General features: G+C 43.8%; 1 protein-coding gene across 1 annotated transcript; it reads right to left on the bottom strand.

Moving 5' to 3' along the window:
* On the bottom strand, positions 1–26,778 carry LOC108701252. Its single transcript, XM_018235616.2, has 7 exons — positions 26,195–26,778; positions 8,521–11,213; positions 7,986–8,154; positions 5,926–6,130; positions 5,089–5,708; positions 3,237–3,382; positions 1–1,973 (listed from the first exon to the last, which is right to left on the bottom strand). Exons 2-7 carry the CDS (start codon positions 11,010–11,012, stop codon positions 1,172–1,174), a joined length of 4,434 nt encoding a protein of 1,477 aa, XP_018091105.1. The 5' UTR covers positions 11,013–11,213; positions 26,195–26,778; the 3' UTR covers positions 1–1,171.
* Between the last annotated feature and the right edge of the window lie 9 nt (positions 26,779–26,787).

Below are 26,787 nucleotides of genomic sequence, written 5' to 3'. Positions count from 1 at the left end.
TGACATTTCCAATTTATTAAAAAAAAAGAAAACCAGTTCAGGCAGTTGCATCACATGAGCAGCAAAGGCACAGTGTGAGCCGCAGGCCCCAGAGCCCAGAGATGTTTCATATAGCATCTGCTGTGTGTTTTAATCAATACATCAATTTCCTCTGTGAGGGTGTCTGCTCTTTTTATCCCCTTCAAATCATGTTTAACCCTCAAAATCATTGCAAACCACTAAATGTGTTTATCTCGTGCTGAGTTGTAGTCCAGCAACAGCAGACTGCATACAGAACTCAATCCTGTTCTGCACTATCACACGGCAATTTAATTACAAGGTTTAAATTAATATAATCCACGTGGTAATTAACTCTGCTCCATATTTAAGGTGAACTGCCATCATTTATCACTCTGCCCTTTAAATCTAGCTCCCTAGTCATGTTCTGTTAGTATTTTTTTTTAAAAATCCTTTGCCTGCCAGGGCCTTTCATTTTGCTATGCTATGTGCTGTCACAACCTGTGAAACAATAAAAATACAGTATACAATGTTTTCCTTAGCCATATCAGTGCCGTAAATCCTATCTCACAATCTGCTAGGGCTACTTTTTTTTGTCAGTCTCTGACATCACTGGGGGTTGGCAGTTAAGGAAGTGCAGGACACTGCACTGATTGGCTAGCAATTTTCAGCACTGATATAAGGGTCTGCTAATTAATGCATACAATTAATGTTAATATGAATCATTGGGGTTTATTCAATCAATGGTGTTCAAATAATTCACGATTGCAGTTCCCATTAAACTAGTGATTCCCTATGTGACAATTCACCCAGAGGTTATACTCATACCACTATATATCTCAGCAAGGAAATACCCCTTACTCTGTCCAATCATTATATATGTAACCGAACCCATGGTGGGTCTCTCATCCAAGTGCTTGCATCTGACCCAATAGTTTATGTGCAAAATTTCTCAGCAAAACCCAATTAGTTATGTTCTTTTAATTAATTAGCATAATCCTGGGGCTGTTCCTCTCCTGTGGACTGGTATGAAACCGTGAATGAGCCAGGGCTGCGGCCCATGCTGGAATGTGACAGAACTAAAACCATATCCCTGTTATCTTTCCAGGTTCACAGAGGAGTTGGTCCAATCAGCAGAGGAACCAGCAGTGGGTTCTGCTCCTGTTACTCTAGGTCATGACCTGCTTTGTGCGGTACTTATCATGATGTTGGGCAGTGCGTTGCGACGTCTCTTCCACGTTCCCAGCCACCCAGAGTAGATCTTGAGCTGTTGGTACCAATGATGAGTTCGGGAGATGTCTCCGTCCCGGAGGACTAATCCGTCCCGTCGGATCTCCAGCAGTTCAAAGGTATCGTCACAGTCTGGGTCAACTGACACCACACAGTTGCTGAGTTTCAGAGGCTCCCGGAACAGCACAAACTTCCCGTTACTCTTATCTTTGATCAGAACCAGCACTGCATCCCTAACAGTTGGGTTCTCAGCGGCGCTGGCTTCTAGACTTGACTCTGACACCCTCCTAATATTGACCATGAGCAGAGCCTGGACATTCTGAAATTTAAGCGCTTTGCAGCCTTTCTTAATCCACTGACCATCCGTAGGTTGGGCCAGCTGCAGCGCCCCTTCTTTTATAAAGCGTGTGTCCTCTCTTGGCCAACCTACCTGCTTGATGGCTAACTCCTTCATCTCGATATTGGTCACCTCCCTGGTTCTCTTGCTCTCCCTGCGGAAAGAACGTATTGTCCAAGAGTTCCCCTCTTGCTTGGTCTTCATGTTAATGTGCTCTAGGTGTGACTCAATGCGACTTTTGGCTTCCCACAAGCTGCTGTGGTCTGGGTGGAACTCAGTGGTGCTTTTTAAGATTCGGCTGAGGAGGAGTGGGTACTTGGTGACTCTCTGCAACGGAGTGATTAGGAACGATCGCAGGTTCATCCGTCGCAAAGCTGTGTTGTCATTCTGAGACACGTCCAGAAATATCCTGGAGGGAGGAAACATTTTTGTGACCATTTCCTTGGGTACTAGGGCACACAATTATTGCATGCACTGGCTACCACCCCATCTGTGCTACCTGTTCTCTCGGAAGGTAGTGTGAGGGAGAGTAAATTATTTTCAAATCTATTGGGCCAAACCTAATGGCATTTAAATGTTTCAAAGTTAACGAGGACTCAAACTAATTCTGTTCATTCTGTTTGAATTACTGAATAGCGATGGTTTAGATCAGTGCATAACTAGATATAACTTGGCCCCACAGCAAATTATTTTTTAGGCCCCCAAAATGTCTATAGGTTGACTTGTTTTACCAATATTTACTGAAATTATCAGGCCCGGATTTGCGGCAAGGCCGCATAGGCCCGGGCCTAGGGCTGCAAAAAATAGGGGCGGCATGCCGCCCAGCCGGCATTAAGGGGACGTTCGTGTCCCCGTTCAACTACACCAGCTGCGCCAGCAAAAATCCGCTTGGGAAGGCAGGCGCCAGGACTGCGCAGCCGCCTGGTTGGACCGCGCAGCCTAGGGGCAGCCGGAGAAGAAATCCTGCGCTGGAAATTATATATGAATTACGGTCTCGTGGGGCGCTATACATCTTGGGCCCCCATGCAGCTGAAGGGTCTGCTTCCTCTGTAGTACCACCATGGTTCAGATTCCCATGGACAGCAGCCCTATGCAGCTTCATGATATGGCCTCTACTATCTATTCCCCAGACATGCTGGTCCCAGCGCTGTAGTTAGGTCTGGTGCCCTAGGCAAGGGCCCTCAATTTCCTATATGGTACATAGGGCCATGGCTAGTTCCATCCCCTGATGTCATCTGTAGATAGGGTCGTGTTTATATATAGAACTCTGCCTAGGGAGGCAACTGCAGGGGGTGTGGCCCTTGGCCTATAATTTTTTTTTGTGGCAGGGGAAATGATGTCATACTTAACCAGAAGTGATGTCACAAGCAGTTGTACATGTGATATCAATTCTGCAAATTGGGGGCACTCGCTAAGGTGGCACCAGACCTAAATACAGCTCTGTCTGTAAGAGGAACCTGTAGGCAAGTGCAAGAAAGGCACCCATAAAGTAACTAGAGGCTGAAGGTGTTATTTTGTGGGCCTTTAGTTACCCTTTAATACAGCATTTGGTTGATCACAATCTGAGCACAAGCCCTGAGACTCAGGGTGGCTGGAGGGTAATACAAGTGTTATTGTATATTGGTATTCAGATTATTCAGATTAATATAGGTTGGAGAATTCAAGGCCTCACCGTAGCAGCTCCTTCTCCTTCTCCAACGCATTGAGCAATGTGACCGAGGCTGAATGCTGAAGGCAGTAAGTCTGGAAAGCCGGCAGCATATTCACAAACTCCAGGAAAACCTCCCCAAGGCAAACAGTTATCAGGTCGTCATCCCCCTGGAAAGGAAAGGTAGAAGAACAATAAATGTAGGTTAATGTTACGGGGGTTCTATCAATGGAATTTATTTAGGATAGCTATTATTCAGTTAATTCAAGAGATCAAACACATACAGATTCTTATAGTACTTAGTTGTAGTACCAGTTCTCACCACTTGCAGCCACTGCTAATTGCATTCCATAAGGCTGTGGACAGCACCACCGTGTCATTAGTTATATATTGTGACAGAAGAACTCAACTCTGATTCCACTAAAGATAACACTGCCTCTATAACCTGTTATTGTGCTATGGGGGCAATGCTGAGTCAGAACCAAATGGACATATTATGTGGCCATTAAGTGGAGTAATAATATGAGTGCAGGTCCATAGGGAATTGACAGTCACTTACTCAGCATTACAGTAGGGTCTGTCTGCAACGGAGCAGCAGTTCCGCAGTATAGTGAAAAGGCAGCTATAAATCATTCATGTTCCAGCTACTGCTGCTTAGGGGGCACAATACACTACATGCAACTCAGTGCAAGCTCCAAAGGTTCATTGATAATTCAGGGATGGAGATTCATCTCCTCTCTAGGGGGAGCTCTTGCTTCATACCAGCTCCACAAAGGTCAATGCAATGGTAAAAGCATGGTCAACCCTATCTGCTATGTCCAATTCCACCCCCATGGCAAACAGAGCAGCTCAGGTGTAGGAGATACATAGGACATATATACAGAGCTCTGATTGTCTGTTCTTCCTGCTCCTGCTGTCTTTCATGGTCGATTAGAAACCTCCACCTAGGTGAATGACTATTGAATTCACCTACCCAGGAGCAGAAAGTGCATAGAATCAAAGTTTTCTGCCTGGGTTAGTAGTAGATTATTGGATTGCCTTACCTGGGAGTAGTTCCAACGTGACCATAGGAAAGTGAGCAGCCCAGGTGCAGGAAGTACTGGGGGGTAATAATATACACAGAGATTTGCCAAATGAGGTTTATGCAGATGGGCCTAGGTATAACCCAAACTGGATTTACTCTTTAATGGTCCTTAAAAGGATACTGTCATGGATGATGTCAATGCATCAGTTAATAGTTCAGCTCCAGCAGACTTCTGCAGTGAAATCCATTTTTCAAATGAGCAAAATGATTGTATTTATATTTAAAATCTGACATGGGCATACACATTTTGTCAATTTCCCAGGTGCCCCCTGTCATGTGCCCCCAGTCACTCTTTACTGCTGCTGCAAGTTGGAGTGATATCACCCCTCCCTTCCTTCCCAGCAGCCCTTCAGCAGAACAATAGGAAGGTAGCCAGATAACAGCTCCCTGACATAAGATGACAGCTCCTTGGTAGATATAAGAACATCACTCAATAGTAAAAAGCCAAGTCCCACTGAGAGTACTTCAGTTTTGAGTATGACAAACAGCCTGCCACAAAGCAGTTCCATAGTGCAGCACTGGCTCTTTCTGAAAACACTTGATCAGGCAAAATGACCTGAGATGGCTGCCTACACACCAATATTACAACAAAAGAAGATACTTTTTGGTTCTGGAAAGACATTTTATATGGTAGTGAATTATTTGCAGTGTAAACAGTGTAATTTAAAAATAAAAAGTACACCATGAAAATCACGACAGAATCCCTTCAATATATTGATACGCCACTAAAAAGAGGGATATATCCAAAAATTGAGCCAATCATTTATTGACTTTCATTAGTTACTTTGTTACCTGATCAAACGCCTGGTCGATCTCCTCCTGCAGAACCTCCACAAACTTTTCATTGAGGCAGATGAGCTCCTGGATGTTGGTGAAGATCACCAGAAGTTGCTCGTGGGTGAGGAGCCCTGCACTCTGCATGGGGATATAAAACTCCTCTTTAATGATCTTCAGGTCCTCCCCATAACTGGCCTCTGTGTTCACAAACTCCATTATGGCCTCCTTCCGCTCCATCCTGTGCATCAGGCATTTGGTGCACAAGGTTTCCCTCCGCTTGCCCCTGTTCTCTGTATCCACTCCCAGGTCCCTCTCTCCACAATCCGTACAAGGGCGATGGGCCTCCCATGCCTCCAAGGAAGCTGAGGCTTCTGCTACTCGGGTTCTCCATCTCCTGGAGAAGGCATCACCTATACCACTGTCCGCTCTTTCCACCTCTGCTGGTTTTGTGGCCCTTCCCATGGTCAATTCACCTTCTTCCTTCTCATCATTCACTCCCACAATCCCACTGTCCGTACTCAGGCTGCTGATGTTGCTCCAGCGGTGTCGGGATCGGTGGCGATGTCCAGCGTTCAAGTTGGTTTCCTTTTCAGAGATGCAGGAAGTTGTAGTGTTGGCCTTCATTAGAACTGGGCCTGGGCAACCACAGAACAGCAATTACTTAATGCAGATGCAACTTTCTTTGACTCAGCTGGCAGTTAGACATGTTTTTCCTGAACAATATGATAGACTTGATGCATGTGGGCCATATTTCAGCCCCAACTACTATGCAACTATATACGTGACCACACTAAATATTCTGTGACTGTAAATTTATTGTGCCCTCTTTGGGCACCACTGAGTTCTACTCACCGTTATCTTTGTCTTGTCTCCTTCTCTGCGCATGGTGCCGGGCAGCTGCTGCTATCTTCAGTTCTAGCTGCTTCCTCTTCACTGCATCAGTGGGCATGGGGTCACTGAAATGTGGGCGCAGGCGGCAACCACGCGGGGTCTTTCCCGTTTCTACAGTTTCATGAGTCATATCAGAGCTGGACCTCCGGCAAGCGGAACCACAGAGCTGAACAATAGAAAAAATCCATTAGATATATGTCAGTTTTATATGTATAGTTTAGATCAGCTATAATGTTTCCCTTAAACAGTACAGAATGGGGGTATAGCTTATTGTGTGTCTACAGCATGCCTTCTCTGTATATTTGTATTTATACATATGGGTAGGAGGTGCCATATTGTTTCCCTTAGATAGTACAGTATAAGGGTAGAGCTTATTGTGTGTCCATAACATTCCTTCTCTGTATATTTATGGGTAGGAGGTGCCATATTTTTTCCCTTAGACCAGTGCTGTCTAACCTCATGTGGTACCAAAAACTTTTAAGACCATGTCTACATTAATGGTGGGAACACACCTAAAAATCTAATGGTTGGTGATCACTGCAGGGATATAACTCATCACTCATATGTGAAACAAGTTTAAGTCATATTAAGACATACCCGTAAATCCACATGCCTCTTTCTCCCTTGTGGATAACACAGCAACCCCCCAGCACATGACACCTTGGGGACCCCTAACTAGTATTTACAAATGCTAACAAACCCCCACCAGGTTCACCTCCCACAGGCAGAGTAGGGAAGGCAGAGCATGGCACACACAGGGAGAGTAGGGATGGCAGAGCATATTTATCGAGGAAGCCAGTCAGAGGGCCCCCATACACAGGCCAATAAACTGCAAACTCAGTCTGTCGGCAGCTTTTATCGGCCCGTGTATGGCCACAGTACATACTTTGAATGAGTGTGAACAGGTGAGCAATGTGGGCAGTTTCAGTCTGGCTCTGAGGTTTGAACAGTACAGGGCTTTAGGAGTGTAAACAATAGAGGTGTTATAGGTGTGAAAAATCCAGGAGGGATTACAGGTGTGAATTTTACTGTCTGACTTTGAGGTAAACAATGCAGGGGCCAGTTAAATTCAGTATTGATAATTTTTAAAGATTACACTAGGCAGGCACAGCAGGATGACTTTCAAGTGGGGGGGCACACAAGGGGGAGAGGGTTCGGGCCAGCAGTTGGACAGCACTGGTTTAGACAGTACAGTATGAGGGTATAGTTTATTGTGTGTCTAGAACATTGCTTCTCTGTATATTTGTATTTATACATATGTGTAGAGGGTGCCGTGTCCCTTCTCTTAGACAGTACAGTATGAGGGTATAGCTTATTGTGTGTCTAGAACATTTCTTTTCTGCATTTCTCATACAGGTTTGCCTGTGGCTGGGGAAGCTGTGTGTGTAGCAGTGCCATTGCTGAGGGTTTTGGTTACACAGCACTGCTACACACACAGCCAATGAGATGTGAATACAAAGGGGCAGTTCAATTCTTGGGCAAATTCTCAGGCCACCTCTGAACCAGACCTAGGTACAAAAATAGATCAGTTACCAGTGACAGGGCCGGATATTCCAGTCAGTGGCTGCAGATTGGGGTGAGTCTGGTATTATATTGTTCTAGTCGTTACATTGTTACATATTTTTGTTCTGCGCAGGCGACTGGGATAAACAGAGCCCGTCTATGGGGCAGATACACTCTCAGCATGGGATAGTGACAGGATAGTAATGGGTTAGTGACAGGTAAGTGACAAGTTAGTTACAGGTTAGTGTGTCTGGGAGGTTAAAGGAGGCACTGCTTATTTGGGTGATTGTTCTGCCTCTCAAATCTGGAATTGAACACTGTGTCTAGTTGCTATGGTAGCTGTCATCAGAAAGCAGAGTGATGGGCCAGACAAAATATTTATAGTTATTTTTAGTTATTATTTACAGCCTCTCGTGTTTGCCCCCCCTTCTGACATAGAATAGAGCCATTTACAGGGGGTAAATAGTTCCCTGTTTATTCAGTGCTGGCATGTCCCAGGTGATCCCCCCCCCACTCACACTCGGTGTGGTGTCGGCTCCCATCTCATTGCTGCCCACAGTTGCGGAGTTTGGTGTTGCCATGGTGTCAGGAGAAGATCGATTGCTTTTCTCTGGGGAGGTGAGATCAGTTCTCTGCAGGTCACATGATACCTTGGTTGGAGACTCAACAGTAGATTCAGCACTACAGCTGCAGGGGTAGGTCGATCCATTAATTACGGAGCAGAGGAACCACAAAACCAAAATACAGTAATCACCAACCTAAAATCAGAATCTTCCTACCCACATATACAAAGGGGTATTTAGTATTCAGTGATTTTTCAGCCTACAGGCTTTTAGCTGTGCCCATCACCACCCAACATCACTGAAAGTTTTAGTTTAACAACAGCTTGAGGGTCACAGAAGAGGTCAATAAAGGCATCACCTATCCATCATTTATTATTACAAAGGGGTAACCCTGTAACATTAGTCTAGCTAAAGAGGGGCTAAATGCTTATCTCAGCTCCCACAGAGAATTCAAGGTGTTAAATATTTCATTAGAGGTTTAACTCATTACCTTTTCTTGATGAGGTCTAGAGCCGATCCTATGAGTCCATCCTTCATTTTCTGCAACTTGGCACTGTACCCAGACAGATCAGTTGCTTCTAAAAGCAAAGATGGACAGCAAGATGGAGGCTCAGAGGTTATGCACTGGCCAGCAATGTTGGGGAATCCATTAGAGCTATTGCCATTGGACACAAAAGGTTCACACCCCACAAGCTCCCCTTTATCCCTGGAAAGGGTCACAGACTGCAAGGGAAACCTCGGAGAGGGGCTGGAACAAATGGGAGCTGGGAATGCAGAGCTGTATGTAGTTGAGTGACCTTTGGCTTCTAATGAATCATGCTGAGCTATGAGCGGGGTTCTGCTGGAATTACCACTACCTCCTGAAGGGAGTTTGATCTGGTGAAGATCTACATTCATTACAGAAAGCACAAACGTTGATTCTTGGATTGAGCCATTGCGTCCATGGGAGAGACCAGGAGAGACTTTATTCATACAGTCAGTAGAGTCATGGCTCCCAATGGATGAGCCAGTAGAGTTTTGTACTGCCATAGAGTCATCGTTACCCATGGACAAACCAGAAGAGTTTTGCATTACCACAAAATCATGGCTTCCAGTAGACAAACCAGTAAGGTTTTGCACTACCATAGAGTTCTCATTGCCACTGGACAACCCAGTAGGTTTTTGCACTACCGTAGAGTGATAGCTCTCAGAAGACAAATCAGTAAGATGTTGCCCTACCATAGAGTCTTCATTACCAGTGGACTGAGCAGTAGAGTTCTGCACTAACACAGAGTCGTGGTTTGTAGGGAACAAATAAGTAGAATTTTTTACCACCAAAGTGTCATGGTTCTCAGTAGCATTTTGCAACATTCCAGAGTCACAGTCTTCAGTGGATAAACCAGTAGGGCTTTGCACTTCCTTAGAAACATGGTTTCTGGTTAATACGTCAGAAGAACTTTGCACAGAAGTGGAGTGACAGTTCCTAGTGGAAAAACTAGTATATTTATGCATTAACATAGAGTCAAAGTGCCCAGAAGAAAATCCAGTAGATAAGCCTCCTATGGAGAAACAAGTAGAATTTTGCACATGGTTCCTGGTGGACAAACCAGCTGACTTTTGCACAACCATAGAATAAAAATCCACAGGGGATAAACTGGTAGATTTTTGAGCTACCATAGAGTCCTGGTTCCCAGTAGAGAATAAATCTTGGTTCCTCTTGGAAAATTCAGAAGAACTTTGAGCTTCCATTGAAGTGTGATTGCTGTTGGACAAACCAGAAGAGTTACAGTTCCTGGTGGACAAATCAGCAGACTTTTGTACAACCACAGAGTAGAAGTCCCCAGTGGACAACCTCTTTGAGTTTTGCATAACCTTAGAGACACAGTTATCCTTGGACAACCCATTAAAATTTACTGCTCCCACAGGGCCATGGTTCCCATGAGAAACTGAAGGTACTGGCCAGATATCCAGTCTTTGGACTGGTGAGTCTTTATTAGTGAGCAGGGAGCCATCTAAAGTCTTTTCAGGTTCTGACTTGCCATTTGAAAAATACTTAGTATCAGTATCAGAGAGATGAACTTTCTCCTTATTACGCATCTTTTTAAATTCTTCAAAGGTTGGTATATAAAGTCTGTTGAGACTGCTGTGCTTTCTCTCCTGCACCCCGAGCTCACATTCCTTCCCACAACCCTGTCTTTGTTCCCTAAAAGACTCGGATGTCTTTGACTTTACCATTCCCCGGTTCTCCTTCTCTCCCTGATGGAGGGTCAAGTTGGGAGAACTGTTTTGTCTCCGTAGTTGAAGCCTTCTGAAGGCCTCTTGTTTGATGTATTCATGGCTTGTTCTGTAGTGAAAGGTACTTGTGCATTGCCTTGTGACTGGCATTGTGCTGTTAGTGAGTGCTGGGATACAGGGGACACTGCTTATGTGCTGCTGGAGTGGTTGCTGCTCTTCTGTGTGACTAGATAGGTAGGTTAGGGGTCGCACTGGCCTGTGGGGCTCTGCTATTTTGGAGCTGTGAGTTCTAAGCTTCTCCTTCAGATCTCTTTTGGCACCCCCAGGTGAGGCCTTGTTATCACCCGTAGGTAACAGCCACTGTTGCACTTTGCAGATTGGAGGCCTAGCCAGGTCTTTGTGTACCGTGGCCCTCTCCATGGCACTTTCACTTATCTCTGCCATGCTGTGGGCTAATGTGCCCCCTCCTGACTTGTACCTGGGTTGTCTGCAGTGCAGAATAAAATCACTGTCCCCGCTTCGAAAGTGACTGTATACAGACGCATCAGAAATGGAAGTCCAGTGTAGATTCTCCAGGCTCCGGTGAAGCCTGGTCACCGCTGTGTTACCTGTGTAACATGTCTGCAGCAGGTGGAACTCCCCTCCCATGGCATGAGTTTCTGTGCCCTTTAATGGGTGCATGCTGCAGGATGAGAGCTCCTTTAAGCCATGTTTGAAGCAGAACTGAGCAATGGGCTGGGGATATTCAGCGGCAGGGATGTATGTCATAGCAGATGGGCATGAGGAATTTGCAGGCAGATGTTGGAAGAGACAAAGATCTGGGGAGCTGCTTGGTGGTGCTTAGAGTCCGTACCTTGGGGGGGGGGCAATGTGCCCCACGAGTACTCACATGAATTCTCTTCTATGGAGAGCTTTATAGGGGTGCCTGGGGAGGAGGCGTGGCTGGGGGGCCCAATTATGAAGCACATCCTATCAGAGAAGAAAGGCAAGTTAGTTTAACAGCCACAAAGTTAATTCGATAGATAACAGATATAGGGGAGCTGACAGAAGAACCATTGCCTGGCAGAAAATTGGATGTTATTTTTATGCATTTAAATGAAAAACTCTATATATTTGGAATTCAACATTGCAAAGTTATCTTTGTTTTAACAACGTCCTCCTAAAATCAACAACTGTCTCTGTGAGAGACACAAATCTGCAGTCAGTGCAAGGAGAGATAATGAGCTCCACCTCCCCAATTAAATCTAGAGAGTCAGTGCAAAGACATAAAAAATCTGCCATTCCAATAGAATATATACAGTCAATACAAAAAACATTATTTTCTCTTTGCTATGAGTTTCTGTTTCTGTGCTGCCTGTGCTTTAAAGGAAGTTTTTCAGTATAAAAATAAAAACTGGGTAAATAGATAGGCTGTGCAAAATTAAAAATAAATTCTAATATAGTTAGTCGAAAATGTTATCTATAAAGGCTGGAGTGACTGGATGTCTAAAATAATAGCCAGAACACTTCTTCCTCCTTTGCAGCTCTCTTGGTTTCCACTGATTGGTTACCAGGCAGTAACCAATCAGAGACTTGAGGGGGGGAGCACATGGGTCATATCTGTTGCTTTTGAATCTGAGCTGAATGCTGAGGATCAATTGCAAACTCACTGAACAGTTCTGTCCCACGTGGCCCCCCTTCAAATTGCTTACTAATTCAGAGTTAGAGAACTAAAAAGCATGACGTTGGATTCTGGCTATTATGTTAAGACATCCGGTCACTCCAGCTTTTATAGATTACATTTTTGTCTAACTATATCAGAAACATTTATTTATTTCCACAGCCTATCTATTCAGCCAGTTTTTATTTTTATACTGAACTGTTCCTTTAAGCATATATCTGTGTTTGGTGGCCTTACCATGTTTGTGTCTTTGAGCAGCCACCACCTGGCTACGGGACTCGAGAGGCATTGAGGCAAGAAGTGAAAAGTAAGTGGAAAATAAAACAATTCTTCATTTTCATCACATTGGGACTGATTTTGTTGAAATCCTACAGACAGAACTCATTTTATTCCTAACGTCTGGCCAATGTCTCTGTAAAGCTGCTGCTTTGTGGAGCCCTTAAATCCTAGGGATCCAAGCAGTCACCATTTCTGACACCCCAACATCCAGTTCTCTATCACATACTGCAGAGAAGCCAGGAGCCTAGGCACCTGCACAGAGCCACAAAGCCTAGAGGGAAGAGAACTGCAGCCTTCATACTCCTCTTCTGCCCCCCACTCTCCGAAACATTAGTTCCCTGATGCTGCTGCTGTAGAGGGAGACGCATTAGAGGGAGAGTTGCAAGCACAGCGCATTGTGTGCATGGCAAATGGAAGGATAAATCACTGGCTGCACCCACTCCTCTGACTCCCAGCACCCTCCTATGTTGTACTGAAACTCTTATAACAAGGGGGATGAGTGGTAACCGAGGCTGCACGCAACACGTCACTTTTCACAACAATAATCACATCCCTTTCTCATACACCAATTTACAAAATGCAGCACCTCGTTTTCAGGCAGAAATTATCTGGGTACAGCCTGTGCCCACTGTGTTAGTGACTCCCACTTGGACAAGACACAATTGCAAGAAACTCATTAAAGATTGATGGACCCTTAGGGCCCTTTTGTTGTTATCAGTCTGTAAGCATGTTTGTGCATGATGGGAATCCCATACTCTCCTATGCACCAGTGCACACACACACTCCTTTGTTTAAAAGAGATCTCCCATCAGGTTTAAAGGATAAATTAATCTCAGGATTAACACAAACGGTAACACCAAAGATTTAAAGTGTTTATAAGTAATTAAATAAGTAAAATGTATGTGTTTTCCTTATAAATACTACTATAGTGTATATAACTAAGCTGCTGTGTAGCCACGGGGGCAGCCATTCAAGCTGAAAAAGGAGAAGATGCACAGGTAACTTAGCAGATAGCAGATAAACTCTGTAATAGACTAAAATAGTATTCGACATAGTCCATCTGTTATCTGCTATGTAACCTGTGCCTCGAATGGGTACCCCTATGTCTACACAGCTGCTTGCTTATATAAACTATAGTAGTGTTTTCTGAAGCAAACACACCAAACATTTAATCATTTAAAAACACTTTCATTTTTTTTAAATCACTAATAATTGCTTTATACTTAAAGATAAGAAAAGTGGAAGAAGCATTCCAATCATATATATTGTTTTGTTTTTTTCTTGCCCCCACTTCCCTTGTGCAAACAAGCCCTTGAAGGGATATAAGACCATTCACTTTCTGGGGAGCTTGAGTTACATGACTGGAGGCAGCAGGGTGGCCTGCAAGTACCAGGAAATATGCCCAATTAAAGCTAAAGGATTTTCATTCACTGCTCTAAACCCAGAATATGATGCTGTCCCTTTAAATAATTAATTCAGCCACGTGGGTTTCTTAGAAGGATCTGAGCTCAGATATCGCTGCTCTAGGAGACGAATAAGTTAAAGAACTGGGGCAGAAAAACTGATGGCAGGAGAAACCCTTCCATCCCCGGGGGCCTGCTCTGCCTATTTGCCAATTAAGCCTTAAGTGTCCCAGGAAAGTGCAGTGTGTTTTAGCACCAAAGAGTAAACACAATTGATTTATAAATCTCATAGTGTCCTGTACCTCCTCCCCGGAACTGCCTGTGAGACTGGCCATTAGCTTGGGGCTGAACATATACATATAGCCATGTGCTGGGCTGCATCCACTGATTAAATGCTCTGTATTATATATATATATATATATATATATATATATATATATATATATATATATATATATATATACACTGTATATCCTCCCCACCAATGAATCACTTATTCCCCCTCTTTTGGTAGGTAGTTCGAAACCTGACTGCCCTTACAGTAAAGAAACCCTTTCTATGTTGATGGTGATATCTCCTTTCCTCCCCCACCAATGAATCACGAATTCTCCCCTCTGCTCTATAGCAGCTCACACCTACATATATGGAGGGTCATTTTTGTTTTTGGGGCGCCAAATTAAATACATTGCAGATTCATTTATAGTATCCCAGTGCCAGTTCCATGTATAATATTCCAGAACACATGAGAACACATAACAGCATCAGTTTCTTGTATAATAACTTCATCCTAGACCTATATGTTGTAGGCAGTATCAGGACCAATGCTGCTTTGTGGCCTTCTCACAAATCTGGGCCTGGAAGACAGATAGAAGAAAAACATTCACAGCGCCCCACCCCTACAATCGTGCCTAAGGGTAGGACTACACGGATGGTTTTGGCACAATCCAACGCGCTGCGACAAAAAGCCGGCAAAAAATCGCATGCAATGGAAATAAGGTAAGAGACAGAAATGTCGGATTAAGTCGCAGTGTCTGCATCTGACAGTCGTGTTGCGTCGGATCAAAACTGCGACTTCATCTGACAATGCATTTACTTACCTTATTTCCGTCGCCGGCATTTTGTCACAGCGCGTCGGATCGTGCCGAAAACGTCTATGTAGTCCTACCCTTAGGCAAGTGTCTTTTCTACCTACACTTAGCTATGGACCTGGTTGTAGGAAAAGCTTTTATCAAAATCCACTCATGCCCCTTATATGATTCTATTTAGTTTACACAAGGAAAGAAAAATGGAATGTATATTTTCACCATTAAATTACACTAATTGTTATTTGCTGCCTAGGTCCAGTCCTGCGGCAAGAGTGCTGTTCCCTGAATGCATTTTAGGGGGCATAGCACCTGCTAGAACAGTCTTTGTCCTTCCCTACAGTATTTTCAGGTAACACTGTTTAAGGTCTGTTAATTCCAAGGGCAGCAGGATCCTTGTTGCAGAGCCAATACTTTAAATGGCATCTCCCAGGCACTTAGTGATGTGATTATATTGTTTTCCATCATTAGTGCCCAGTAATTGAGTCACTTGCCCCCCAGCGCATTGTAATGTATCGGGAGGAAGTTGTGAGCATAAAATGAGAGGCAGAAGCAGCAGTGATGGGTGGGGCTGCTCGGGGCTATATTTATTGTACCCCAGGGAGCAATAATCACGTAATGTGAGGAAAATGAAATGATAGTGGCACTGCAGCCTGGCAACTCTCTGCCTCCCACCAGCAAAACCACAGGGTCTGACCCACTGTGCAGGGAGAAGTGACTTTTCCAGCCTCTGTATTTACTATACGCTTGATTATGAATTATAGGGCCTGACACAGTGTAATTTGCCCTAGGCAGTTGGGTCTCACAAGGCACATGGCAGGATCAATGATTCTTTCTCTGAAAGGCCTAGGACTGATTTAGCTAGGATGGGAGCTATAAGAAAGCTTAGATGGTGCAGAGCAAACAAAACCACTAACATAAATACCTGTAGATCTATACAATCTCCCCCTCTATTGTTACAGAAAATAACAGCACAACTGAAACTAGAGAGAATGAATAAAAGGGAGTTATTATATGAGGAGAGTTGCCCTTTGAAGTGCATAACGACAAGAATCAGTTCCATTATCCCTAACTCACTATAAAAGATCTTCTCTCTTATATTCCTTTTGCTTGGGCAGCCGGTAAAGGTCACTCTTATTACAGAGCCGCACGTGTGAGGTTATTGGCAGCTCTACATAACCTTTCTCTACATTAAATGGGACTCCTGGTGTAACTCCCAGTGTCTCTTGCTGTTCCCAGAGACAAAGCAGCACAAAGGTTCATTGCCATCAGCTGATTTTGGCCAGTGTCTGGGTGTGGCACATTGCTAAGTCCCATTAAGATCATTATATTTGGCACAAAGTCAGGGCACAATGCTGCCCTTCTGCTAGAGGCCTAGAATTTTTCCAGTGAAGGTGTGAGGTCTCAGTCTCCCTTCCTGGGTCAGAGATAAACAAGCATCTTTAGGAGATCTAAGGAGGGAAAGCACTCGACTGCAGAAAAGTGTGTATTGTAAGGCAAGATGAAAGCAAGAGGAAAGAACCGAAGCTGTTATACATGGTGTCATTTGGTGTCAAAACTGTATGTATAGTAAGGTTAAATAGTAACTTTTAGCATCCCCAGATGTTGTTGGACTTCAGCCCCCAGAATGCTTTAGCTCTTCATAAATTGAAGAATTTCAGTTAAAGAATCAAAATGTGGGGATCTAAGGTTAATAAATAGGGTGTTAGAGGAACAGACTATTACAATTCCCAATATCCCCCTGGGCATCTGTAGTGCTAGAAGTTGGACCATTATGGGCCCCACACAGACTGTTCGGCCCTGGTCCTGAGAAGCCACCTCTCACTTTGCCAAGTCCCAGGGAGTTTATTGGTTCACCTTCAGATATTAATACACACATTGTATCAGTGTCGCACTGTACTTGTCCTTCCAACATCAGATCCTGGTATACGTCATGTATAATATGGGAACCAATAGATTCTCTCCAAAACTATCCCTGGCCTGGAGCTTTCTGAGCTAAGCACTGACATTGGGAAAATGCCACTGGGGGAGCAATGTGCTATCTCTTAAATCAAAAGGGGACTGCAGAGCAAAGAGTTTGTCAGTGCATTGTGAATAATGCAGCTCAACAACAGCAGGTTGTACATCGTTACATTTTACTGGAAATACTTAGCAAGTGATATACAAAATAATGTGTCCTTTGATTCTGGAAGGCTGAGAATTACCCTCTGAGATTCCATAAATTCAGCACTAACTGCCCTATTTAGGGCTCTTACTCACGAGCGGTTGTAGCTGCGCTCCCCTGCGTTCTGTTTTTCTGCATTCAGCTGCAGGGGAGCGCAGGAATAGACGCATTACATTTTTTCCAATGGGGCAGTACTCACACAAGTGCGTGTAGGCACCGAACGCAGGTTGAGACGCAACATGCTGCATTTTTCCTGCGTTCGGCGCCTACACGCGCTTGTGTGAGTACAGCCACATTGGAAAAAATGTAATGCGTCTATTCCTGCGCTCCCCTGCGGCTGAACGCAGAAAAATGGAACGCAGGGGAGCGCAGCTACAACTGCTTGTGAGTAAGAGCGCTTAGTCCCACATTTTCCACTGGGATGAACATTAAATGGTTGTAATTGCTAAGCACACACTATCCATTGCTGGTCAGCTGCAGAATGTAATTAACAATTAGCTGCGTTCATAAGGAGCCACTTGCTTAATTATTCCCAAATTCCAGAAAGGGGGTCCTTGACCTTTTTTTTGAAACATTCAGGGGTGAGCAGCTGCAGATAGTGCCCTGGCTAGAATTAAACATAGGATATCAGCTAAATACTAAAAATATTGTGCAGCCCCCTGTGAAGTCTAAAGCAATTGGAGGGTGAGAACTGGGGTGCTCCCTGGAAGTGACATGGATGAATACTGGAATAGGCACCCATGTGCAGCCTTAGGTGTAATGGGAAGGATGAAAAGGCAATTCTTATCATAATTTTTTTTGTATCCAGTAATTAACCTGGCTGGGGGTGCATTGACCAAATGTGCAACTGCAAACTGGGGAAAAGGTGTTGATCCCCAAATAGTCTGAAAAGCACAGAAGATGTTTCATTCTTCTCACAACAGAAGAAGCAGAGCTACTACACTGCTGCCCCTGTTTAGGGGGGGTCATTCCAGCTTTGGCCAGATTCTCCCCAGTGCTTGGTTCAGTTCTGGTTCCGGCACTGTTCCAGCAATATTCTAGCCCATTTAATTAGTGGCTAGCTCGGTCGTTCTCCAGCCCTGGATGTATTTTGCTATATATTTGGCACCTGTCATGTTCTCACTCACCAGATACAGACATATCAGACAGGGGAGCAACGGGCCCCTGCAGGTTCCTGAAACTCTTATTTAACAGCACCAGCTGCGCCCTCCCATGTGACACGTGTCAAGAGCAGAGAGAGAGGCTGATCTATACATTCGGCAGCACATGTGCCCAGGAGGTGGTGGCACCTTCATTAAAGCCCGACATGTTAATTACCGCTCTCCCTGCTGAGTCCACTTTCCTCCTGTAAATTCCTAAATCCCAGTAACCCACAAGAGACCCAGAACCAGCACTTTCTGTTCCATGTACCCACACCACCATATTGAAGCGCATATAACCACACAAGACTGCCTAACAAGGCACATTATTAGGGGCCCCATGTGAAAACTGCAACATTCTCATATATATATATATATATATATATATATATATATATATATATATATATATATATATATATATATATATATATATATATATATATATATTGCAATATTGGCCCTGACTACTCATACCACTTTAATACCATATAAGGAGTTAAGCCAAGACTGCTACAGTGCCCTGCATATTCTGACCTGAGATGAAGGAAAATAGCCGAAGTGTGCAAGGCATTGTGGGAATTGAAGGAGAGCTGACTGATGATACATTGGGGGTCATTTATCAACACTGGGCAAATTTGCCCATGGGCAGTAATCAAATGGCTGCATTTATAGTTCTACTTGCAGCTGGCTTTAAAAAGCTACTCACGGATTGGTTGCTATAGGTAACTGCCCATGGGCAAATTTGCCCGGTTTTGATAAATGAGCCCCATTGTGTCTGTAGTCATTGGACATTATTAATCAGCCTCAAACGGGGGGGGGGGATACCGCAACCCCTTTCTGTCAGCACCTAGGGCGTACCTTCCACATTTTGCAGATGGGGCTGGGCAGGAGGTCAGGGGAAACGCTGTGCAAATCTTCAGCCAAGAAGAGGGTCTGGGTCAAGTTTTTTTACCAGTGTCCCATTGGCCCAGTCCGACCCTTTAATTAATGAATGTTTATTAGAAAGTTACTCAGAAATTGAATCGCACATTCTATTATGCAAAAAACAATAATTTGGGTGAATATCTCCTAAAGAGATGACATACTGTACAGTTACTCTGTGTGAGTCAAGGCAGTTGCTGCCCCTGCTGATATAAAGCAGCTGAGAGGAAACTGTTCTACCAGAGCAATGAAAGTGTAATTGATTTGTTCTAATAAATAGGCCACAGCTCCCAGGAGACCTCACTGCAACACTATCAGCAATGGATCTTATATAAAGGAGCAATAATAGAAAAAGTCCAGTCTGTCTGAACCAGAGGGGCCCGGATGCTGCAGCTTCTATGAATTCCCATCATATTGAGCATGCCACCAATATGACTGCCAATACAATAAATACATCCACCCCAAGAAGTATTAATAAGTATATAAGACATTCAGATAGCACCATGCACCCAACAAAGGGCAGAATCTGACCGCACCATGTCTAACTACACCATCATCAAAAAATAACAGAGCTTGCTTTACAGGCGTTTAAATTGAGGTGGGAGTCCATGGCCTCACAGGGCTGCAGTTGTAGGTAGGAAGAGTGATGTATAATATGTATATTAGACCAACATGGTAACAGGACAAATACAAAAGCAAGAAAATATTGTGATAGAAGGACAAAGTGGGGACAGCAAAGCTAAAAGAAGAAAGTAGGGCAAGATGTGACAGCAGGATAAAATGGAGACAGTAAGCCAGCATGACATGGCAATATGGAGCTAGTAGGGCAAATGGAAACTGCAGCACAAGATGGAGATAGCAGGACAATATGGAGACAGTAGGACAAAATTTCAACATTAGGACAAGATGGAGACAGTAGAACAAAATGGCGACAGTAGGGTAAGATGGAGATAGTAGGGCAAGATGGAGACAGTATGGCTAAGATGCAGACTGTAGGACAACATGGCGACAGTAGGACAAAATGGAGACAGTAGTACAAGATGGATACAGTAGGGCAGGATGGTGAAAGTAGGGCAAGATGGCAACATTAGGACAATATAGAAACAGTAGGGCAAGATGGAGACAGTAGGAGAAGATGTAGAAACTAATACAAGATAAAGTCAGTAGGACATAATGGAGACAAGGAAATTTAATAACAGTGTTGCCCTTTAGCTTTGGACTACAGCTCCCAGCACCCACGGACAGCGGATGTCGATTTATTGGGAGTTGAGCTTTCACAAAAGCTGAATAGCAATTGGCTTAACAGTTTTACTTTGATACATATTAGGGCCCTTTAGAACCTGCCTTGGCAAATGTACTACAATCCCTTAATAAAGTAACCCTATTTGGTCAGTTACAAGCAGCGCAGGAATCTCATGTAAGTGATTGGATGTTACATTGAATAATAGAAACTGCACTAGGAGCAAGGTTGCCCTAAGGACATCAATAATATCACTAATTATATTAGAAGCCTAAATAAATAGGGTGATTGGGTTGGCCAATCAAAGCTCAATCTGTTGTCCCTGTGTAATGTAATAACAAGGGAGATTGTCAGCGGCTCAGTAAAATGAGTGGGGAGTTGCAGTGCTGGGTACATTTTGTTTCACTCAGGATACAGAACAGAAAGCAGTGAACATCTAATTAAACCAACTCAATGGGCTCAGTTTCCAATTTATTTTGCTTTTATGTTATTACAGGGAGTAATTGAGACACAATCTCAGCCGACAAGTAGAAATATTAATCAGAATCAGGATTGGATTATTCATGGAGTGGATATTATAGGAGGTCTCCTACTGATGGTTCTGTTTAGATCAGTGGAATTCCTAGGCTAGAGTTTGTTTATATTGGAAATTAGTTTTATCCAATTAATAGTGATACAGAGACCTTACTGTCTGTAACCGCTTCACCATTCTCACGGACTATTGTCGCCAGAAGTTTTTTTTTGTGTAATATTGTGTACTGTAACCAAATTGTGCTATTGTCTCCATGTTGTCCTTCTATCTGCATCTTGCCCTTCTATTACCATCTTGCCCAGCTGTCTCCATCTTTTCCCACTAACCCCATCTTGCTCTAAAACTTCCATTTTGCCGTACTGGACACTTTTTGCCCTGCTGACTCCATCTTGTCCTTAAAGCTGGCCATAGACGCAAAGATCTGATCGTACGAATCGAGGATTCGTACGATTTTCGGAACGTGTGTGGAGAGTCCCGACATTTTTCGTCCGGCGGAGATCGGTCGTTTGGTCGATCGTACAGGTTAGAAAATTTCTGTCGGCTGCCGATAATATCTCTGCGTGTATTGCCGATCGTACGATTTTCAGTGGGAGACTGTCACTAGCTTTGGTTGGACATAGATATCGTACGATTGCTGTCAGGGGCAGAACATTGCTGATCTGTTCTTTAACTAATCTGACTGGTAAGACTTTGATCTGAATGGTTAGTGGCGGGTCGGGAGATGGGAAAGTCCGATCGTACGATGATTCGTACTATCGGATCTTTGCATCTATGGCCAGCTTTAGGCTCTCACACATACCCTACTGTCTCTACTTTACCCAACTCTTGCCATCTGGTGAATGTGAATGTGCAAGGTCATCATGAGCTAAAGTAAATGTACCCCATGAGTTAATGCTGATGAATATGCTCCTACAGCCCATGAAGGACAGGGGGAGTACAGATATACGGTACAAACACAGTGGAAAGCAAGAATTCTTCTCCCCAAGCTGCTGATGGGTCTTTGCTTCTCATTAATTAACTGTAAAAAAGAGATTATTGTTGTCAACAACATAACAGAATAGATTGATGCTGAATAGAAACCACAGGAAACAAAGAAATTATTTATTTCAGCAGATGATTTCCTCCATCAGGTCAGTATTTTTCCCATTGCATTGTGAGAGCAGAAATGAAGTGCTGCCCGGGATCACTGGTTATATACTAAGGGCAGAGACACATGGTCAGATTCGAAAGATTAGTTGCCCGGTGACAAATCTCCTCTTCTTTGGGGCGAAAAATCTCGCTGAACTGCCTTCCCCTGCCTTCCCGTTGGCTACAATGAAAATTGCCAGGGGGTGGAGCGCTTCGTTTTCCAAGGCTGCCTGATGTTTCCTCGTGAGGCAACTTCGGAAAACGAAACGTTCCGAGTGCCATCCTACCGGCGAGGAGGAGATTTGTCGGTGGGTGATTAATTTCCCCAAATCTGACAGTGTGTCTCTGCCCTAACAGAGGAGCCCAGAGACAAGGCTCTATTGCAAACTCCCTGCAATTCTGTTAGTAATAATGAGAACAAATTCAGCAACACAAACTGCCTGGATTAGACAGTACAACATGTAGATAATAATAGTAACTGAGGGACAAAAACATTCACATCAATCAAGTTCAACCCTTCACTCATATTATGCTTACCTACCATCTAGCAGATCCAGAGCAATATACAAGTCCACCTGCATCTCTACAGCTGTCTCTGAAGGTAAAAGAAAATGCAGCCTTATGCCTTAATATGGTCACAGAAACTAGGAATGCACCGAATCCACTATCCTTCAAGAAAGATTTGGCCGAATACCGAACCGAATCTGAATCCTAATTTGCATATTCAAATTAGGGACGGGAAGGGTAAAAGGGGAAAAAACATTTACGGTATGTGCAAATTAGGTTTTGGATTTGGTTCGGCCAGGCACAAGGATTCGGCCGAATACAAATCCTGCTGAAAAATGCAGAATCCAGAACCGAATCCTGGATTTGGTGCATCCGTAACAAAACCTCCCCGGTGCCTTCTACTATACAGTAGGGGTTACATTACCCAGTATAATACATGAGTGATACTCAGAGAACCCTTTATATTGTTACAGAGCCCACTGGTGACTTCTAATATCTGTATAATTTACAGTAGGGGGTACATTATCCCTTACAATACATGAGTGATACTCAGAGTTCTCTGTATAACTCAGCCTGCAGCCTTCTGCCTTTATATGGCTACAGATCAATGGATGCCACACTCTCTCAGCTCTGTTGGTAATTTCTGAATGTTGCCTTTCCTTGAATTGCTCAGCTCTTTATTACTAGTATAATGGGGGCAGAAATAGCCAAGGCAGGTATTCAATATCGTAGGTACAAGTAGCAGTATAGGAAACAGGATGGAAACAGAGCTACACTGAAACAATATATAAACATGTATACACTAGAGAGAAATACAGCACTGTCTATAAGGGTAATTATCCAGATAATGGAATTTCAACACACATAACAAGATGTGACACATAAAGAAGCCCAGCAAAGACAGATTGTCACTTTCTCTGTCCAGTAATTACCCAGGGAATGCGCTGTAACTATGAAGCTAAAGTTTGCTAACAACACACAATGCAGGTAAGTAGCTGAAAATGTGCCTTTATATCTGCCTTCCTTAGGGCAACTTTAGCACAAGGTTTGTCCCCAGACAGGTAACAGCAAGACATTTCCGGGCCCCATGGGAAACAGGTGGGACAGTTCTGCATTAGTGGATCCCTATAGCAGCTAAGCATAGACACATATCCAGAATTTCTTGCTCTCTGCCGGTCATGCAGAACAAACGGACTTGCAGTTCCAAATCTCTCTCTTGTGAATTTACAAAAATACAAGAGGCAAGAGCTGACAGTAGGGTGGGGCAGAGAAGATGAATGCCACTGGCACTATAAATAAATAAACATAATAAATATAAGAAATGTATCTATAATCATGCATAATAATTATTAGATATTTTCAGCATTACAATCAGGGATGTTCGACTTGAAGGATACTGGGAGTTGTAATTCAGCAATATCTGTAGGGCCACAGGATGGGCAATTACAGGCGCTATTGTGGGACAATTATGTTCAGCTCAGATTATACTGCTGTGTTGCTAGACACAATAATAACCTTTAATAGCCCCTCAGCCCCCGCTGTTCCATTCAGCTGCAGGAATATTGACATATTGGGCCTATAAAGGACACGTGTGTTGTCTGGGCTGCTGCCATGTAAAGTCTCTCCTGCTGAGCTTCTGCCTGCTCTCTCCCTGCCTAGGGTAACGTTACATTCTGTTTCCATGTAACGTGAGAAACACATCCACTGACAGGCGCTCTCTCCATGCAAGTGAATCCAGTGACCCACAGCAGCCGCCCCCTTCATAGACCCAGCTCAGACACTGAGACAAAACAAAAACCAGCTGGTCCAATTGTATTTCTTTCCTGATTTTCTCTTTGTTACTGTTTGTGTCATTCAAATACCCTTATATCTGCCAAGGCCTTTCCTGACACACCCCCCACAACTGTATTTCGGGCCTTTTTATAGGCTACACAGGAACAGCAGCTGCATTTTTATGTGTGTACTTTACATGTGTATATTTCTATTTATGTAGTTGTACTGGTATATGTACTGATGGGAGGGAAAAGTGTGAGCATATCAAAATAAATCATGCAAACAATTCTTATACATACTGGCAGTTACATAAAAGACTGAGGGTCATTAGTTAAGTTACACATCACACTCCAATTGTAAGTCTTGAATTAATCAGCAGTTCTGTAGCATTTGCTCTTACTGGCAACACTTGCACTGTTCACTTTAACCAGTGAATACTGTATCACTTGATATAATTAGTAACTCTGAAGCACAAAGCATCTTACAAAATTGCACGGGTTTCTACAAATGAAAATTCCTGTGTGATTTTCTGTAATTTTCTCAGTCGAGTGTAATCCTATAAACACCGGTAGATTTAAAAACAGTTCTGCCAGCACCTGTATAACTCAGAGATGTCGAATTTGTGGCCAAATGGATGTTGTTCAACTCCCAGCACCCTCTGACAGCCGGAGAAATGCTGGAAGTTGTAGACTTGAATGCCTTAGTCTGTTGCTCAGGACACAGCAAATCCTGAGCAGCAGAAGTCAGAAAGGAGAGTGAACGTCACAGGTTAAATCTGAGCAAATCTAATTAAAACAATGACGTTAGTGAGAATATCTGTAAGGGTCTGATCTCCTAAAGAGGCTCCCTCCAGCTGTTGCTGAACTGCAACTTCCAGAATCTCCAGCAGCAGGGCTCATCTACTAATTGTTTATAAAGTGTTAAGTGCTATCCATCACGTTTTCTGCCCACAGTGCAACATTTTCCCAGAATTGCAGTGTAATAGTTGTGGTTCCAATCCAGTGCAACGCTTTGCACCATACAATGCAGGTGCAATAAATCTAGTGTGTTTAGCCACAATTTATGCCCAAAACAAAAGGGTTGACACCTAGGTGGGATACGAGTATGTATTTATATGCTTTTCATCAATTATGTGAACTTTCAAATACCTCTCTGGTTGCCTTATTCATTTGGCATAGCAACCATAAAACAAATAAAAAAAAGGAAGCTAGAAAGGTTGATAAACAGAACATGCATATACACAAATAAAATAAAATAAAGCACATAGTAAAATTACTAAAAGTTCATCTTTACTATAGCTTTCCCTTTAAACCCTGAACTAAATGTTAATGTACGTGCCCACCACGTGTTGTACCATTGAAACAATTCCTCTGGTCAGTCCCAGGCACAAGACATAGAACTGGATCATGTTTCCTGTAAGAAAATACCTTCATCTCTGTTCCAATCCTGCACTGTACGACTGGGTGACTGGCTGCCAATTGTGGCCATCCACCAGCCCTTGATGGGCCCCACCTGCCAGAGAACCCAATCTACTACTTTGAAACGACACATCAAGTCGCAGGTTTCAGGCCACAACCAGATAATCCCCCATCAAACACCTTTAATCCATATGAGGGGTTCCGTGACATCAGTATTGCTGGGCAATCCCTTTTATATCCAATCCACCATTGAATCACATAGATATTACGCAGGACCCTGTTCCACAAAGCAGCCCAGCAAATGCAGATTTTACTTAAGCACAAATTCAAAGACTTTTCAGACTAAAGGGCAATTACATTAAATAGTTGTTATTTTTCTGCAAAGAAGAAACATTTCCATTCAGAGCTGAGCACAGAACCAACTCATCTAGGAAATAAACTCTGGGATATGCAGCATTACAACTAGTATCCTATTGGGAGAAGCAGCTTGTTAACCCTTTGCCATCCAGTATGGAGTCTCCCTACCATTCCCTCTTCTAGCAGAGGGTTTATGCTGGCAGGGCTGAGCAGTAGGTCTGTCTCAGGGTTTGGGGGGATACTGGAGGTGGGGGCAAGAGGATTAAATTAGGTGATTGGTGATTTACAGGGATTAATGGCATATACCCAGTTCACTGGGGGGGGGGTAAGTGACAGTCACTTACCATGATCACAGTCAGGGGTCTCTTCATCCTGTCACTGGTAAGTCCTGGAAGTGGCAAGGTGCACAATCATATATCCATTTCCAGCGGCAGGTCCTTTAGTCTGTGTCCCCCTGTGGAAGGTGCTGGGAGTTGTACTGAGTGGAGTCTTTGTGTATAGGTTTAGGTGTGTGCCCCCCAGGGTGATGGGCAGGGGTCTGTATTGTGCATTGTGCTGGGTAAGAGAGAATGGGAGGGGGAGTTGCGCTGGAGGGTCTGTGGGTAGAAATGTGGGTGTGAGCTGGAAGGTGTCTCCGTGTCGTGTCTGTGTCCCCTGAATGCAAAGTGCGCGTCGCTGTTGTTGGAAGTGGGTGTGTGTGAGCGTGTGGCCCCGTCAGCTTCTATGTGTCAGTGTGTGGCCCCTGCAGCAGTGCGTGTGAGTGCGTGACGCCCGCATTCAGTGTGTGTGTAAGCGCGTTCCCTGCAGCAGTCTGTACCCGAGTGTGGCCCCTGCAAGTAATATGTAACCCCTGCAGGTACAATGTGACAGCTCTCAGCTTCCCCCTTTGTGTGCTTCTCTGCAGTCCTCTCTTTGCATTGAAAAAGATGCTGAGCCG

Source organism: Xenopus laevis, chromosome 9_10L (genome assembly GCF_017654675.1).
Source record: "Xenopus laevis strain J_2021 chromosome 9_10L, Xenopus_laevis_v10.1, whole genome shotgun sequence".
Classification (NCBI taxonomy): domain Eukaryota; kingdom Metazoa; phylum Chordata; class Amphibia; order Anura; family Pipidae; genus Xenopus; species Xenopus laevis.
Note: the sequence above shows the minus strand (reverse complement) of the source record. Positions and strands in the feature narration are given on the sequence as shown.